This window comes from Zingiber officinale, chromosome 4A (genome assembly GCF_018446385.1).
Source record: "Zingiber officinale cultivar Zhangliang chromosome 4A, Zo_v1.1, whole genome shotgun sequence".
NCBI classification, from domain to species: Eukaryota; Viridiplantae; Streptophyta; class Magnoliopsida; order Zingiberales; family Zingiberaceae; genus Zingiber; species Zingiber officinale.
The window spans coordinates 42195973-42214603 of NC_055992.1; the positions used below are offsets into that span (position 1 = coordinate 42195973).

Genomic DNA, 18631 nt, shown 5'->3' on the forward strand with positions numbered 1-18631 from the left:
AAACCACTTTTTGCGTTGCGGAAACCCCGAAACTAGCCATGGATCCGTGCAAAAATATATTAAATAATCGTGTACATGTTTGTCTACACTAGATCTACCTTAGATCTACATGAAAAGAGTGTTACCCTTGTAGCGATGCCCTTCACTTATCCCGCTCGTCCAAAGGTTGTCGGATCTCGTAGAGTGTCAAGTGAACACTCCTCTACACGTATCCACTCGGACAAAAAGGTGGAGAAAACAACTTAGAGTGTGCTAGCACCCTTGAGAAGTCTCGGAAATGGAGGATGAGAGGGAGAGAAAAACTAGAGAGGAAGAAGAAGAAGTGAATGAGCACACCATGCAATTCATTCACACACCTAAAGTGGTCGGCCACTTAATGAGAGGTTTTAAACCTCCATGTAATAAATACCAAGAGTCATGGTTCTTGGTCTCCCTCATGAGGTGGCACACATTGATGTAGCCTTGATGATGTGGAACACCATCATTGGCCGACCCATTCCAAGTCACCATGATGTGGCATTTGGTCAAGTCAAACTTGACCCTTCATCTTCCCTCTCAAGTCAAGTCAAATTTGACCCTTCATCTTCCCTCTCAAGTCAAGTCAAACTTGACCTCTTATCTCCCATGGTTGATCAAATATAACATTTGATTCAAGTCAATTTAATTTAATGAATCTCTATTCATTGGTTTAAATTTACTCAATGAAGCATAGTCTAAACTAGACTCATTCGACACATGAATCAAATTGAGTCCAACTCAATTAGTCTAATTTGGATTACTCTTAATCCAATTTGGTTCATCATATGAACCTAATCCTCTTGGTCCATCATATGAACCTAATCTCCATCTAATTGCCCTTTGTGTGTGACCCTATAGGTTCTTGTAACATTGGCAATGCTCCTAAACCCATTTAGAAACATAAGTAATGAGCGGTATCTAGCAACACATCATTACTACCCAAGTTACAAGAATGTTGAGATCCAACATCACCATTGTGACTACTAATTGTGACTCTCACAATATGTGACAATGTCCTTTTATCGTAGACATCTAGATTGATCAATTGAAGCATAGACCGTGTTATCCTCTAATCAATCTATGTCTTGAACTCCAAGTAGACTCACTCTAATCAAATGAGCTCAATATCTCATATTGACTCATTTAGGCATGGCAATGCACTTAGTGGTCTCACTCTATCAAGAATCATGATATCACTCCTGTCATATAGGAGGGATAGATAACATCTACATCACTCACATCCCTCCGCATATTTTCTTACATACCCAGTAATCGCTTTTATAGTCCACCTATTTACGGGTGACGTTTGACGAAGGCAAAGTATGCAACTCCTTATATAGGGAACCATGGTGACTTCAGGTCCAAGGACTGATAGTCATAGTAATAGTTACATGAAAAAGTATATGACACTCATATAACGATCCATGATACTTTCTCATAGCGGGTCATTCAGTATACATTCTCCAATGCATATCCATGTGTCAACTTGATGTCTAATATCCATGACTTGTGAGATCAAGTCATCGAGTTGACCTACATGCTAGTCTTAACGCATTAACATTGTCCCTGAATGTTAATACTTGACTAGGAATGATTAAAAGTAGTGTTTTCTATATCATCTCACTATCAATTCAACCAATCGATTGATATACATAAGAACCTTCCACTCAAGCACGCTATTATACTTAGTTATTTGGCACCAATACAAGTAAGTATAATAACCAGAAAGAAATGTCTTTATATATATATAGGAATATGATACATCGAGTCCATACAACAATCATCACATAATTGGCTCTAGGGCTCTCACTAATACAAAGATCATCATCTAAAATTATACCTAGTTATGGTCAGAACTCCTAGGTATTACTCAACTAACACCACTTCCTCCGTATCATTACAGGTCGTAGATCACTAGGTACATCAAGGATATCTAACTACATCCGATAGATCTATGAGTCAGGATCTCCCATGGAGAAACGTTAGGCGAGTCTCATCGCCTTATAAACCATCATGCTACCGAAAGAGGTAGAGAACTACTCTCTCTTCAAACACCTCAAAGAAATCACAAGTGATGTCTTGATCTCCAAAAAGCATTCTCTGCTTCTTCCTTCACATGGTACCGAGTCACATAAAGGTTAGGCAGCTAACTTCAACTTTCTCATGTCAACACAAATCATATATCCGAATGTACTCTTCAAGTCATCCAACCAGGTACAGACAATACATGGTCAAAGTCCCCATAGAATAGGATACATCAATCCTCTATAGACTAACAAAGCCAACAATGGTCACTACAAGAAAAACGTCATTCAACAACACTCAAACGACAACGGTTTTATACCAAACCGTTGTCTTTTTACCTTTTAACAACGGTTTTAACCAAAACCGTTGTCTTTTAGCAATTTTTTTGGCCTACGACAACGGTTTTTAAAAACCGTTGTCTATTTATGTTTTTTTATGACTACGACAACGGTTTTTAATTGCTACAACAACAGTTTTTGAAAACTATTGTCTATGTGCGCTTTTTTTTGGGATTACCACAACAGTTTTTAAAAGTCGCTGTCTATTAAGTGATGTTGAATACTGGTGTTTTTTTTCCTTCGCCGTTTTTTCCCCTTCGCCAATTTTTGCCCCGCTTTTTTTCTTTCCCTCTCCCCGAAAGTTTTTTGCCGCCACATTCCACCCTTTTATCTTCTCAATCCGTCCCTCTTTTCTCTTTTCTCACAATCTCTCGCTCACCGGAGCCGCGCAGGAGCAGCAGCAGTCCACGAGTCCATTAAGGACGCCCTCACCGGCAAGACCTCCGACATGAAATCCACTAACAGTAAGTGTCCTCTACTTCTTCCTCCTGCATCTTCTCATCGAAAACCCTAGATGCTCCACTGCCTTCCATCCTAGATGGGCCTCAGGTTCGCTTCTGCCATATGCGTCGCTGCCGCCTCAACTAAAAGGCCTCTCTATCATGCACTCTTCAACATGCGACTCAGTGATCAAACACAAACCCTAATGAAAATGAACCTGCGATGGAGGAAGAGATCTCTGCTGCTCTTGGACAAACTTCTTCTCCGCGTACTCGCCACTGTCACTGACACCCTTCGCCTCCCCGCCTCCCTCATTTTCAAATCATTTGAGGGGTTTTGTTCCTTACATATTTTTTATGTTTGTTTCTGCCCAAATAGAGTCCTTTTTGTGACCTATTTCTGCGTAAATTTTTAGTCACAAAATATTCAATTTTTTGACTGATTTCAGGTCGATTCTTAGGGCTTCTAGTCGTGAGATGTTGGTGTTCAAGCTTAGTAGAGTTTTGAATCTACTCATCCCTTTTTCAATGATCTCCAGCATCAATTTGGATTTTTCTGGTGAGTATAGCCTCCTGCTCTATTCCAGCTTTCGGTATATCAAGTTTAAAGATTTTTAAGAGCTCTATTTCAACCTCTAGTGTGAAATTGCAGATGGGTTTCGTGAGGTATACAGGCTGCCAAAATGGGAATTTTACCTACTTCGATTTAAATCTATTCAATGCAATGTTTTAGCTCATGATCAAAGTAAACTTAAAGGATTAATCCAGAGCCTATGGGAACTTTCTGAATTCATTTTATTTAAGGTATTCTTTCCTTTAATAGTCATCCCTTTAGTTTTCTTTGTATCAGTATATTGTTATGTTACATATCTTTTTTTTGTGGGAATACGGAAGCTAGTTACATGATTATCTGTCATAATTGCAAATAAAACTAAATTTTTATGTTTGGGGTGTATCTGCTGATTATCTTTACATGATTATTTAAGGTTGTTGTAAATTAAAAGTTTTTTTATGCCACCGTACTTGCATTTTGGTTCCATATCTTCAAATTCTGGGAGGTTGACCAGCGTCGGCTGCTGTGGAAGTAGCACTTTGTGCTAGCAAATGGAGACAAGCAGCATGCTTCTTTCCAGCACGATGCTGAGCTAATAATGTTTCATTCATACATGGTACGTGGCACTCTTCACACCACACCACCGTGCTTCCATTTGGAACATTGATATTTGTAAACTTGTGCCTTGCATTGTGCTCTTTAGTCTGATAGTGCAGGTGAAGTTTGGAAGAAGTATCAAAATTCATCTGGCAAAGATTGCACCTATAGAACTTCCCTTGGTTGTTTACAGTTGGTTGATTGCTTTGTCGAGGCCAATTGATCTGTCGAGCCAGATTTCTGTGTAGAGGTGGTTGACACCCATGCTGATGTTGGAGATGTGGCCTATGCTTGAACATCTGGTCTGGAGGTTGGCTGCAATTCAACTGCTGAGGAGAATGTTGTGTTAAGGTTCTATAACAATTTAGTCGCTTGGTAAGAGGTTGTTGTGAATGCAATTTCCACGATTCAACTTGCCAATCTTGGAGTGGTGGTCGGGGAGAATGACTACCAGTTGGCACTGATTCTATGTGGACTCCAGACATTACTTTCCGCTTAAGATTATGCTCTAGAGGCAACTTCTATAATGAGGAAAAAGAGAGGATTAGAAAGAGGAACGAATCAATCACTCATTTTGGGCAGATGGTAAATTATAAGGTGAATCTGAAAGATGAGATACACGAAATAAAATTAAAATTTCAAGATACAATGAGGCTTATGATAAATTAGCTTATGAAACTAAATTTTTCTGCCATTGTCATTGGTGGTGGATTTGCAGGGATTGCAGCTGCTCATGCACTGAAAAATGCAGCTTTTCAGGTGTTATGTCGATATAAATTAACAGTTTTTTTAGTTGTCTTTACATATTAGATTCTAAGTTCTGATATGAATGTAGTGTGTGAAGTGGCTGGGTAAATTTGTATCACATGGAAGTTTATTTTTTATTCCTTAGGTTGTGCTTTTAGAATCTCGGGATAGAATTGGTGGTCGAGTTCACACTAACTACTCATTTGGTTTTCCTGTTGACATGGGAGCAGCCTGGTATGCTTATTTTTTTTGTGTTTTTGTTTTCATTCCTTCTGAAGAGGATTGTGGCCAGCCTTCAAAATTTCAGTGACTAGAAGTTTTAATTTGGACACTTCAGGTTGCATGGTGTCTGCAACGAGAATCCATTGGCATCTTGGATTGGAAGACTTGGTCTACCAATTTATCGAACTTCTGGTGACAATTCTGTCTTGTATGATCATGACTTGGAGAGGTAATGGTTAACTGAATAACTAACAGATATCACTGATCATGGAGACTATAATCTTATGGAGACAAATTTACTTCTATTTTTCAGCTACGCACTCTTTGATGGTGATGGACATCAAGTGCCTCAAGATCTAGTGGAAAAAGTTGGTAAGGTGTTTGAAACCATTCTGGAAGAGGCAAGTTCTTTATTAACCTTATATCTGTAGTGCTGATAACTTGGAAATATTTCTCTTGTGAAATGACTGTTCAACGTTTACAAGCTAACAAACTCAGGTATGAAACAAATGAAGACATGTCTATAGCACAGGCTATTAAGCTAGTCATGGAGAGGCATTCAATATGATGCATTATTAATGAATTAAGTCTACTTTATGAGATTTCAGATTTTTTTATTATTCATAGGCATTTAGTTTAGATCAAGTGACATTTCTTTATCTTCTTCTTACAGGTGGAGTTTGAAGGATTAGGAGAATTAAGAAGCAAGGATGAAGAAGATGAAGGATTAGGAGAATTAAGAAGCAAGGATGAAGAAGATGAAGGCATTTAGTTTATCTTCTTTCTTTATCTACTTGGTCCACTTCGATCCAAGTACGATGCAAACATGGCAAGGATGAAGGATTAGGAGAATTAAGAAGCAGTGTTTTGTTACTCTTCTAGTGTTGTACATGGTAAAAGTAGTTCAAATGATCCAACTCTTCAAAACTGTTTTTTTTATATCAAGATTAGGATGTTGTGTTACTCTTCTAGGATTAGGATGTTGTGTTGTTCTACCTTTGTTGTAATAGTGTCGTTGTCATTTTGTTGGCTGCTTTTGAAATTTCTTCGGAATGTTGTAAATATTATTTTCGAATGTTAGAAAATTATATGTTAAATTTTATTTACAAATTTAGTATTTTGAATGATTTATAATACTAGAAAATTGTATAATAAATTTTAATATATTTTTTTTATTTTTTATCAAAAAAAGACAACGGTTTTTCACTGTTGTCGTAAATAGGTTAAAACTGTTGTTGAAGACCCTGTTATTAAAGGTAGACGCTCAAAGACAACGGTGAAAAACTATTGTCTTTGAAGGAAAAGACAACAGTTTTTCACCGTTGTAAAAACTGTTGTCTTTGTCTTCAAAGACAACGGTTAAAAACCGTTGTCTTTGAGTACTCCCTTTAACAACATAGCCTTTAACAACAGTCAGAAAGGGGCTACGACAACGGTGAAAAACCGTTGTTGTAAGGCTTTTTTCTTGTAGTGGGTATACGGTTAATCAGTCCTTTCTACGCCAATATAAGTCATGTACCTAAACGTGCTCAAGATATCTAACTAAACACGAGTAACCCAAAAATCAGAATCCCTATAATATAGAGTTTGTCGGCCCTCTACTAGTCCAACCAACATAATAAATTGATCATCAACTAACTAATCTAATAAGAGTAAATCAATCATCGACTAATTAAACTAAGGTAAATCGATACACAACTACCCAAGTCAACAAGGGTGATAAGTCAAACCAAAACTACACAAGTCGACGAGGTAAATCAATCCTAAACTGATCAATCTAGCAGGAGTAAACTGGTTCTCTACTAATTGAGTCAACATGAGTATACAGATATCATCTACTATCCAGCTAATAATAATAGAAACTAATATGTGACTCTAACTCTCATCCAACTAGTAGTAACAGAAGCTAAAACCACTGGTAGTATGATATGACGAATCCTCTGAGACTGTAATCCTTGATCTCTAGTAGGGTCAACTGTTAGACTTTTGAGCCGCAAAAACTGCTTTTTACGTTGCGAAAACCCCGAAGCTAGCCACGGATCCATGCGAAGATAAATAAAAATATTCATGTACATGTTTGCCTACACTAGACCTACCTTAGATCTACATGAAAAAGAAGTATTACCCCTGTAGCAATGCCTTTCGCTTATCTCGCTCGTCCAAATGGTTGTTGGATCTTGTAGAGTGTCAAGTGTACACTCCTCTACACGTATCCACACGGACAAAAGGTGGAGAAAACCACTTAAAGTGTGCTAGCACTCTTGAGAGGTCTCGGCAATGGAGGAGAAGGGGAGAAAAAGAAGAGAGGGAGAAAAAGAAGAGAGGAAGAAGAAGATGCCTTGAATGAGCACACCCCACTTCATGTGTGTGGTCGGCCACTTAATAGAGGATTTAATACCTCCATGTAATACCAAGAGTCATGGCTCTTGGTTTTCCTCATGAGGTGGCATACAATGATGTAGCCTTGATGATGTAGAACATCATCATTGGCCGGCCCATGCCAAGTCACAATGAATTGGCATTTGGTCAAGTCAAACTTAACCTCTTATCTCCTATGGTTGATCAAATCTACCCTTTGATTCAAATCAATTTAATTTAATGAATCTCTATTCATTGATTTAAATTGACTCAATGAATCATAGTCTAAATTAGACTCATTAGACAAATGAATCAAATTGAGTCCAACTCAATTAATCTAATTTGGATTACTCTTAATCTAATTTGGTTCATCACATGAACCTAATCCTCTTGGTCCATCATATGAACCTAATCTCTATCTAATTGCCCTTTGTGTGTGAGCCTATAGGTTCTTGTATCGTTGGCAATGCTCCTAAACTAGGAGCATAAGTAATGAGCGGTATCTAGCAACACATCATTACTACCCAAGTTACAAGAATGTTGAGATCCAACATCACCATTGTGACTACTAATTGTGACTCTCACAATATGTGACAACGCCCTTCTATCCTTGACATCTAAATTGATCAATTGAGACATAGACCGTGTCATCCTCTAATCAATCTATGTCTTGAACTCTAAGTAAACTCACTCTAATCAAATGAGCTCAATAACTCATATTGACTTATTTGGGCATGGCCATGCACCTAGTGATCTCACTCTATCAAGAATCATGATGTCACTCCCGTCATATAGGAGAGATAGATTTCATCTACATCACTCACATCCCTTCGCATAATTTGTGTAACGCCCCGCCCCTCCTGCTAAGGCGACGGGGGGTTACTAGGACATACATACCTACTTAATACAGTAGAAGTCTTACTTAGAGAATTTAAAAACTTTTCCTTACTTTAAAATTTCTATGGACATATAAACCACATAGCATACTTATCGTAAATTTTGAGTCATAATACCCAAACACATAATTAATGTCATGGAGTCATAATGAAATAACATAAACATGGCATATTTCTTTATTAACAAAAAGTAGGTCTTTCCCTTTTAGCCAAGCCACTACCACACACATCCTTCTAGCCCCTCCTGCTGCTCCCCTAGTACATCCATTCCTTGCCTTTATCTGTGGTACAAGAAAGTAAGCTGTGAGCACTCATGGCTCAGTAAGTTCCTTTCATACACACAAAAATCGCATAGCATATCAAAATCATAAGTCATAATGCATGGAACCAAATCTATCATATCAAGCAACATATCATGGCTTATCGTAACATAATCATCATAAAGTATCATGACATAATATAACATGATCATCAAATGTATCCTGATATAGCATAACATCATCATAAATATCATGGCATACTCATAAAGTATATGCAAGTTAAATTCCTAATCATGTATCATGAAACATATGCAACATGTCTTTTGAAAACTTATAATATACATACTTAAACATAATCTCAACATGATTAGGGCCCCGGCTTGTACCACATACATAAATGCGCGCGTCCTATGTAGGTCCAAGGTAGCAAGTCTTGAACCCTACAAGGCATATATACTAGGCCCGTTTCTTAGTTCATCGACCTAGTGGCACTTAGGAGCCCATCCCTAACGAGGCCCGTTTCTTAGTCCATCGACCCTGGGGCGCTTATGGAGCCCACCCTTGGTACAAGCCATACATAAAGTAAAGTAGCATGTCATACATATCATAGTTCTTATCATTTCATGCATATCATATTTCTTAACATATCATAAAACATGCATATTTGGGCACACAGCACATGCATGGATCATAAGCATACATAATGAACATGTCATTTATCACATCATAAGACATGCATATTTGGGCACACAACATATGCATGGATCATAAACGTACATAATGGACATGTCATTTATCATATCATAAAGCATGCATAATTGGGCACATAGCACATGCATGGGTCATAAGCATACATAATGAACATATCACTTATCATAGAAAGACATAATCATACATGGAATCATTTAAATGCATCTCCTATTTCATAACATAGCATGGGAGGCACATCTAGGTCACTAAACCTTTTATGGCCGAAAGTCAAGAGTATGGACATGAACTCTAGACAACATACAAACATAAGAAACTCATGATAACTTCTCATCCTATCATAAGAAAGATCATAAGCATGTTAACCTAAATTTTTAAGCCCTCCTAGGTTCCTACTTCTTTCATGGCCGAAACCTTCATGAAGAGCAATCAAGTTCTAAGCAACATGCAAACATGTAAACCCTAAACTCATATCACATCATATTTCATAAGGAACAACTTGAGCATGTTTAATTTGGGTTCTAAGTTCCCTAAGCTTCTAACCTTATCATGGCCGAACCCTAGCACGCCTTATTCTAGGTTACATGTAGCATGAAAAGGTTGAACCTTAAGCCAATATCCTACACATTTCATGAGGAACATCATAAGCACATTTGGTTCAAGTTCCAAACTTCCTAAACCCATTAACTCAAGGTGGCCGAAACATATTAAACATGGAAACTAGGTTTCTAGTGGCATAAGAGCAAGGAAACCACAACTACATTTCATAGCATTTATCACAAGAAACATCATGAGCATATCTAAGTTGGGTTCTAAATTTCCTAGGCCTTTAAACCCATGGTGGCCGAAACATGTGAGCATGGAAACTAGGTTTCTAGTGGCATAAGAGCAAGGAAAACACAACTACATTTCATAGCATTTATCACAAGAAACATCATGAGCATATCTAAGTTGGGTTCTAAATTTCCCTAGGCCTTTAAACCCATGGTGGCCGAAACATGTGAGCATGGAAACTAGGTTTCTAGTGGCATAAGAGCAAGGAAAACACAACTACATTTCATAGCATTTATCACAAGAAATATCATGAGCATATCCAAGTTGGGTTCTAAGTTTCCCTAGGCCTTTAGACCATTAGTGGCCGAAACATGGTAAGCATAGAATTGTTTTTCATGTAGTTTAAAAACATGGGAACCCTACACAATTTTCATGGCATCATTACAAGAAATAACATGAGTAAACTTAGTTGAAAATCTAAGCATACTAGCCTTAAAACTTAGTGTGGCCGAAAGTTACATGTAACCAAATTTCTATGTAACAAGCAACCATAGGAACATCAAACTAGTTTCATAACATTTCATCAAGAAGGTCATGAGCATCTTAGACTTGGTTTAAACTTTCCTAGGCCTCAAATCTTAACATGGCCGAATCTTCATAATCATGAAATAGAATTCAAAACCAACATACAATCATGGCATAACCTTTTAGCTTCATATCTTGTCTTAGGAAAAATCATAGCATGCTTAGTTTTAGGTTTAAAGCTCTCCTAGGCCTTTTGTTCTTCCAAGGCCGAATGTTCATGAGCATAAAATGGAGTTTCAATCAACATACAAGTAAGAGAAAAAGTTAACAACAACATTATCATAGGGTACATAACACAAGAACAAGGGAGCATGTCTAGTTTGAGTCTTTAGCTTACCTAGTCCTCTTGTTCATGCTTGGCCGAGAGTCTAAGTTCATGGATCTAAATTATAATTAATCATTCTAGTATGAAAACATTAGATTAACCTCCTACATAAGATACATATCATAAGAAAGATAATAAGCATATCTAGTTTAAAAATTTCTTAGACTCTTCCTTTTGTCTTGGCCGAAATTTCCATAAAGCAATCCCTAGGTTTTTTTTAAGCAATCTATCTTCATGGAAAACCTTATAAGCTATTGTACCACAGGTGAGGGGAAGCTTACCTAGTGTTCACTTGTTAATCCTTAAGAAAATGGTACCCTTGGTGAGGAGGAAGAAGAGAGCTTCTTCTTTTAGCACTTCTCTTGCTTGGAAGGGTACACCTTGGAGGCTCCTTCTTGTAATTTAGTTTTCTCTTTGGGAGAAAACCTAAACTTGGCTTGTGGTGATGAGGGAGGAGAGCTTCTAGTTTCGGCAATGGTGAGGAAAAAGGAAGAAAATGAAATCCTTTTCTTTCTTTCCTTTTTATGCTAAGTGGTTGGAAGAGACAAAGATGAACTTTGCTTCCTTTTCTCCTTAATTCATGTATATACTCTTTTCTAATGAAAATATGTCCTTATTCATTTCCCTTAATTCTTCTCATCCTTACTCTCTTTAATCCCCACGAAAATAGAGAAAAGAAGAAAAGCCAACTTGTCATTTGCTTACTCCTTTTCTTAACCAAGAGGTAAACAAGAGGAAGAAAGCTCCTTGATTTTTCTCTTGTTCCCTCCCTTAATTATATCCCCACTTTTAACTACAATTCCCATCATTTTCCATTCATATGTTATTCATTATCCTAGTGGTTATCATTCATAATTTCATTTCTATCCTTTGTGAGAGGTTCAAGGTTCAAACCTTCACCTCTTCTTTTTATTTCTCTTATTTCTCTTTTTCTTTTGATTCTTCTTACTCTTATGCTCTAAAGCAAATAACACCCATAAACTTATCTTATAATTTTGTGGGTGTTACAATTTGTTACATACACAGTAGTCACCTTTATAGTCCACCCATTTACGGGTGACGTTTGACGAATCCAAAGTATGCAACTCCTTATGTAGGGAACCATGGTGACTTCAGGTCCAAGGACTGATAGTCATACTAATAGTCACATGAGAAAGTATATGACACTCATATAACGATCCATGATACTTTCTCATAGCGGGTCATTCAGTATTCATTCTCCAATGCATACCCATGTGTCAACTTGATATCTAATATCCATGACTTGTGAGATCAAGTTATCTAGTTGACCTACATGGTAGTCTCATCGCATTAACATTGTCCCTGAATGTTAATACTTGACTAAGAATGATTAAGAGTAGTGTTATCTATATCATCTCATTATCAATTCAACATATCGATTGATATAGATAAGAATCATCTACTCAAGGACGCTATTATACTCAGTTATTTGGCACCAATACAAGTAAGTATATTAACCATAAAAAAATACCTTTATAAATGTATATAGGAATATGATATATCGAGTCCATACAACAATCATCACATGATCGGCTCTAGGGCTCTCACTAACAATCTTCCACTAGCACTAGTGCCAATCAGTGTAGGCTCTAACACCCAATGCCCTAGTGTGACCATCATGCTTTCTCTGTGCCAAAGCCTTGGTCAAGGGATCAGCGACGTTAGCCTCTGTGGGTACTCTGTAAATTTTCACATCTCCTCTATCGATGATCTCTCGAATGAAATGGAAGCGCCGTAGTAAGTGTTTGGTCCGTTGGTGTGAGCGAGGTTCCTTAGCATACGCAATTGCTCCATTATTGTCACAATAGCACTCTATAGGATCGACTATGCTAGGAACCACCCCAAGCCCAATAATGAATTTTTGGATCCAAACTGCCTCCTTTGCTGCTTCTGATGCAGCAATATACTCGGCCTCTATTGTAAAATCAGCAACTGTATCATGCTTCGAACTCTTCCAGCTCACAGCACCACCATTCAAGCAAAACACGAACCCAAACTGCGATCTATAATCATCTTGATCAGTTTGGAAGCTGGCATCACTGTAACCCTTTACAACTAGCTCGCCATCGCCTCCAAATATCAAGAAATATTCTTTAGTCCTTCTCAAGTACTTAAGAATATTCTTGACCGCTATCTAGTGAGGTTCACCTGGATCTGACTGGTATCTACTCGTCATGCTCAAAGCATACGAAACATCAGGACGAGTACATAGCATGGCGTACATGATAGATCCTATGGCTGAAGCATAAGGGATCTTATCCCTGTGGTCTCTCTCCTCTCTAGAAGAGGGACTTTGAGTCTTCAAAAGACTCACACCAATTGACATCGGCAGAAATCCTTTATTGAAATTCTGCATGGCAAACCGTGTTAATATATGTACTTTGACTTAGGCCAAGCAATCTCTTAGATCTATCTCTATAGATCATTATTCCTAGAATACTGGCTGCTTCACCTAAGTACTTCATTGAGAAACAATTCCCCAGCCAAGTCTTTACAGACTGCAGTAAAGGGATGTCATTTTCAATGAGTAGTATGTCATCCACATATAATACAAGTAAGACAACTGTGTTCCCAACAACATTCTTGTAGACACAGGGTTCATCTTCATTCTTGATGAAACCAAACTATTTGATTGCATCATCAAATCGAGCAATCCAACTCCGAGAAGCTTGCTCTAGTCCATAAATGGACTTATGCAGCTTGCATACCCTGCCAGTATGCAATGGATCTACAAAACCCTCAGGTTGTGTCATGTACACATCCTCGAGTAAGTTTCCATTCAGAAATGTGATTTTGACATCCATCTGCCAGATCTCATAATCATGGTATGCTGCAATAGCAAGCATAATCCGAATGGACTTAAACATCGCTACTGGAGAAAAAGTTTCATCATAGTCAATACCAAGAATTTGCTTGAAACCTTTAGCTACCAAACGACCCTTATAGGTATTAAGTCCATCCATGTGAGTCTTTCTCTGAAAGACCGACTTACACCCAATGGGTTTGACGCCTTTATGTCGATCAACCAAAGTCCATACTTGGTTGGGGTACATGGATTCCATCTCGGATCTCATGGCCTCTAGCCATTTCTCATAATCTGGTCTCATCACAGCTTCCTGATAGGAGGTAGGCTCATTCTCAACAAGCATAACGTCGTCATGGTCAGACAAGAGAAAAGAGTATCTCTCAAGCTGACGATGTATCCTATCAGACCTGCGAAGAGGTAGGTCTACTTGAACTGGTTGTTGTTCCTCAACTCCTTGTGCAACAATCTCATCATCCACAACATTTTGCGGTTCTAGTTCAACTTCCATCAAGGCTTCAGTGCTATGGTCCATATCTTGAACTTCTTCAAGATCGAACATACTCCCACTAGATTTTCTAGAAACAAAGTCCTTTTCTAGAAATATCCCAGTCTAAGCCACTAACATTTTGTGGTGACTGGGAATGTAGAAGTAATATCCTTTCGTTTCCTTGGGATATCCTATGAAATAGCACTTATCGGATTTGGGTCCTAGTTTGTCCGAGACTTGACATCAAACGCAAGCCTCACAAGCCCAAATCCTCATAAAAGATATCTGGGCATCTCTCTTAGTCCATATCCTATTTGGTGTCTTTATCACAGCTTTGGATCGAAACGGTTAAGTGTGATGGCTGCTGTGTCTAGAGCATATCTCTAAAAAGATATAGAAGGATCTGTGTGACTCATCACAGATCGTACCATATCTAATAGGGTATGATTCCTCCTTTTGGATACACCATTTCACTATGGTGTTCCAGGAGGAGTGAGTTGGGATAGAATCCCACACTCAGCTAGATAGTCACGAAACTCATGGCTAAGGTATTCACCACCTCGATCTGATCGAACTATTTTAATACTCTTGCCTAGCTGGTTTTGTACTTCATTCTTGAATTCTTTGAACTTTTCAAAGGATTGTGACTTATGTGTTATCAGATTCACATAACCATATCAACTAAAGTCATCAGTAAATGTAATGAATGGCAACAAACATCACTATGTATAAGTCCTAACAAGTCAGTTGCTCTTTCGCTGTGTCCACTAAAGGGAGTCTTGGTCATCTTGCCCAGTAGGCTTGACTCGCATGTCTCATATGATTCAAAATCAAATGAGTCCAGCAAACCATCTTTATGGAGATGGGATAAGCGATTCTCATTTATATGACTTAATCGATAATACCAGAGATAGGTTCGGTTCATTTCATTTGACTTGAATCTTTTGGTACTTATCTTATAGATGGGGTTCTCTAAGTCTAGAATGAAGAGTCCGTTCATCAGAGGTGCACTACAATAGAACATATCTTTCAAATAAACGGAAAAACATTTGTTCTTTATTATAAATGAAAAACCTTTCTTGTCTAAACAAGAAACTGAAATGATGTTCTTTGTGAGAGCAGGCACATAACAGCATTCATCTAATTCTAGTACAAGCCCAGAGGGCAGAGATAGAAAGTAAGATCCTATAGCAACAGCAGCAACCTGTGCTCTATTGCCTACTCGTAGGTCCAGCTCGCCCTTCGTCAATGCCCTGCTATTTCTCAGCGCCTGCACATTAGTACAAATGTGAGAAGCACATCCGGTATCTAATACCCACGATAAGAAATAGAAAAATTGACTTCTATAACATATATACCTGAAGTAGAAATCACATTTCTCTTCTTCTTAGGATCTTCTCGGTATCCTTTGCAGTTCCTCTTCCGGTGCCCGGTCTGACCGCGATGGAAGTAGGTAGCATCCTTGGCAACACCTCCTTTAGGTTTCATTACCTTGCCTTTTCCCTTGGCTTGGGACTTCCCCTTACTTTTAGGCTTGCCATTGCCTTTATGCTTTTGCACCATCAAAATGGAGTTGGCCTTTACCTTCTTAAGGTTGAGCTAAGCAGTTCGCAACATGCTTAGCAGCTCAAGCAGTGGCTTATCAATTTCGTTCATGTTGTAATTTATGATAAATTGACTGTAACTTTCTGGCAAGGATTGCAAGATCAAGTCAGTGGCCAGTTATTGGCCAAGTGGGAATCCCAACCTCGGTAGGTTCTCTATGTACCCAATCATCTTGTGTACATATGGACCTACGGGAGTCCCATCTTGCATCTTGCACTGAAACAGTTCTTTAGAGATCTCAAATATCTCGTGTCTTTCTTGTCCTTGATATAGTTGACGAAGATGTTCAACCATATCATAAGCAGTCATCATCTCATGTTGCTTCTGAAGCTCAGAGTTCATGGTTGCGAGCATGAGGCATGACACATCTAATGCATCATCTTGATGCTTCTTATAAGCATCTCGGTCGGCTTGCGTGGCAGTGGCAGGAGGTGCCTCCGGAATGGACTGCTCCAGGACGTACAGTTTTCTTTCTTGTGTGAGAATGATTCTCATATTCCTGTGCCAGTCCAGGAAATTAGCTCCATTGAGCTTGTCGTTGTCAAGGACAGAACGCATAGAGAAAATGCTCGTGTTCGTCGACATGGCAATCTACAACATAAATAAAGCAGAAAGTCAATATCATATTCCACTTATCATTTAATTAGGCCTTTAACTAAATGATGCTCCCACTGAATTATAGGGCTTTTGTAAAATTAAGTCATGGATGTGATCAAATCACACTACTAGATTCATACCAATTAGCTATAATTCTCGCGGGACAATATCCACATCATACTACGCCTTGTGTTAGCTTTGGCTAAATCGCCCAAGACTGAGTATGATCGGTAGATAACTAATTATCAATTAAATCTTTATACAACTCTTGTTTATAGGATCAAGATAAATGTGATCTTTATCCTATCTTCCCAACCGTTGGAAAATTCCTATAGTTTTACCCGATCCAATTGAGTTAACTAGCTATACTCAATCTACTTGAGTTTGTTCTCACCCAAGCTTTGATAGGTGGGACCAAGATTGTCCCTCCGCACCCTACCAAGATAATATGTGTTGTTCTACTTTGGCAGATTCAACAACAACAAATGATCGAGGTAGTGATGGGTATCAAAACTTGGTAGGCATTTCGAGTTGACTTGATTAAGATCTAATCTAATCATGAATATTTATCATATACGCATTAAGGCACTAATTACCCTACATCAGCATGCATCACATACACACAAGCAATGATAGATACATATGTATGTGTTTATATATATATATATATATATATATATATATATATATATATATATATATACTGACTAATTAATTTGTGATGAGGTCATGACCCTACTACGATCTTCTCAAGCCAATGAAAAGATCGGACGGTCAACCTAGGGTAAACGGCTTCTTCAAGCGCCTCCTTTTCACCGCCATGTGTTGACAGCACCCTCTTCGTAACTCCTTCTTGAGTGGACCTTCCACCGCTTCATTTTGAACATTACAAATATAAAACTCGAATCACATTCGAGTCTAAACTCTATTTACAATAGGAACATAATAGGGAGGTACGACGCGCAGGTCGCATATCATATACAACACGCACAATACAAAAACGGCGTGCATACATATTATTAATTACAACACATTTTTAACCAATCACATTGGGGTTTTTGGGCCATGACCATCATAATATCATACATAAATCTAAATCTTGTATTTTACATAAATTTCTATAATTTTACTACTGTTTTATCAATTTTATGAGTCACAACTCCTCGGCGGTCCCGTTTAGCGATTTTCGGGCACGATCGCGAGACAATGCCCCTTGCGGGGTTAGGAGCAGTGCCCCTTCTCATGAAATGAATATCGCGAGTGTCCCAAACTGATCTAATAGCGCTTTAATCATAGTCCCACAAAAAAATAATTTTTTTTGGGTGAGACCTTGCCGTTTCAGAATGTTTTTCTCGGTATTTGAAGCCTAAAAGTGTCCAAGCACATGTTGCTTCGCCTCGACGAGAAAAATACTCACAAAATCTATAAAAGTAGAAAAATTATAGAAACTTACAAATCTGTAACCTTTTCGTAATAACAAATACAAATATGTACAAGCTTCGCACGTGGCTCAGATACCACTGTTAGACTTTTGAGCCGTAAAAACCGCTTTTTGCGTTGCAAAAACCCCGAAGCTAGCCACGGATCCATGCGAAGATAAATAAAAATATTCATGTACATGTTTGTCTACACTAGATCTATCTTAGATCTACATGAAAAAGAAGTATTACCCTTGTAGCGATGCTCTTCTCTTATCCCGCTTGTCCAAATGGTTGCCGGATCTCGTAGAGTGTCAAGTGTACACTCCTCTACATGTATCCACACGGGCAAAAGGTGAAGAAAACCACTTAGAGTGTGCTAGCACTCTTGAGAGGTCTCAGTAATGGAGGAGAAGGGGAGAAAAAGAAGAGAGGAACAAGAATATACCTTGAATGAGCACACCCCCCACTCCATATGTCTGGCCGTCCACTTAATAGAGGATTTAATACCTCCATGTAATAGCAAGAGTCATGGCTCTTGGTCTTCCTCATGAGGTGGCATACAATGATGTAGCCTTGATGATGTGGAACATCATCATTGGCTGGCTCATTCCAAGTCACAATGAAGTGGCATTTAGTTATGTCAAACTTGACCGTTCATCTTCCCTCTCAAGTCAAGTCAAACTTGACCTCTTATCTCCCATGGTTGATCAAATCTTCCCTTTGATTCAAATCAATATAATTTAATGAATCTCTATTCATTGGTTTAAATTGACTCAATGAATCATAGTCTAAATTAAACTCATTCGCCACATGAATTAAATTGAGTCCAACTCAATTAGTCTAATTTG

The 18631-nt window shown here is 38.3% G+C and overlaps 1 protein-coding gene across 1 annotated transcript; it reads left to right on the plus strand.

Annotated features, from left to right (window-relative positions):
• The first annotated feature begins 4643 nt into the window (after positions 1 to 4643).
• Positions 4644 to 5371, plus strand: LOC121972374 (polyamine oxidase 3-like). The gene is made up of 4 exons (XM_042524055.1): positions 4644 to 4730; positions 4864 to 4952; positions 5056 to 5169; positions 5254 to 5371. Exons 1-4 carry the CDS (start codon positions 4644 to 4646, stop codon positions 5369 to 5371), a joined length of 408 nt encoding a protein of 135 aa, XP_042379989.1.
• The last annotated feature ends 13260 nt before the right edge of the window (positions 5372 to 18631 follow it).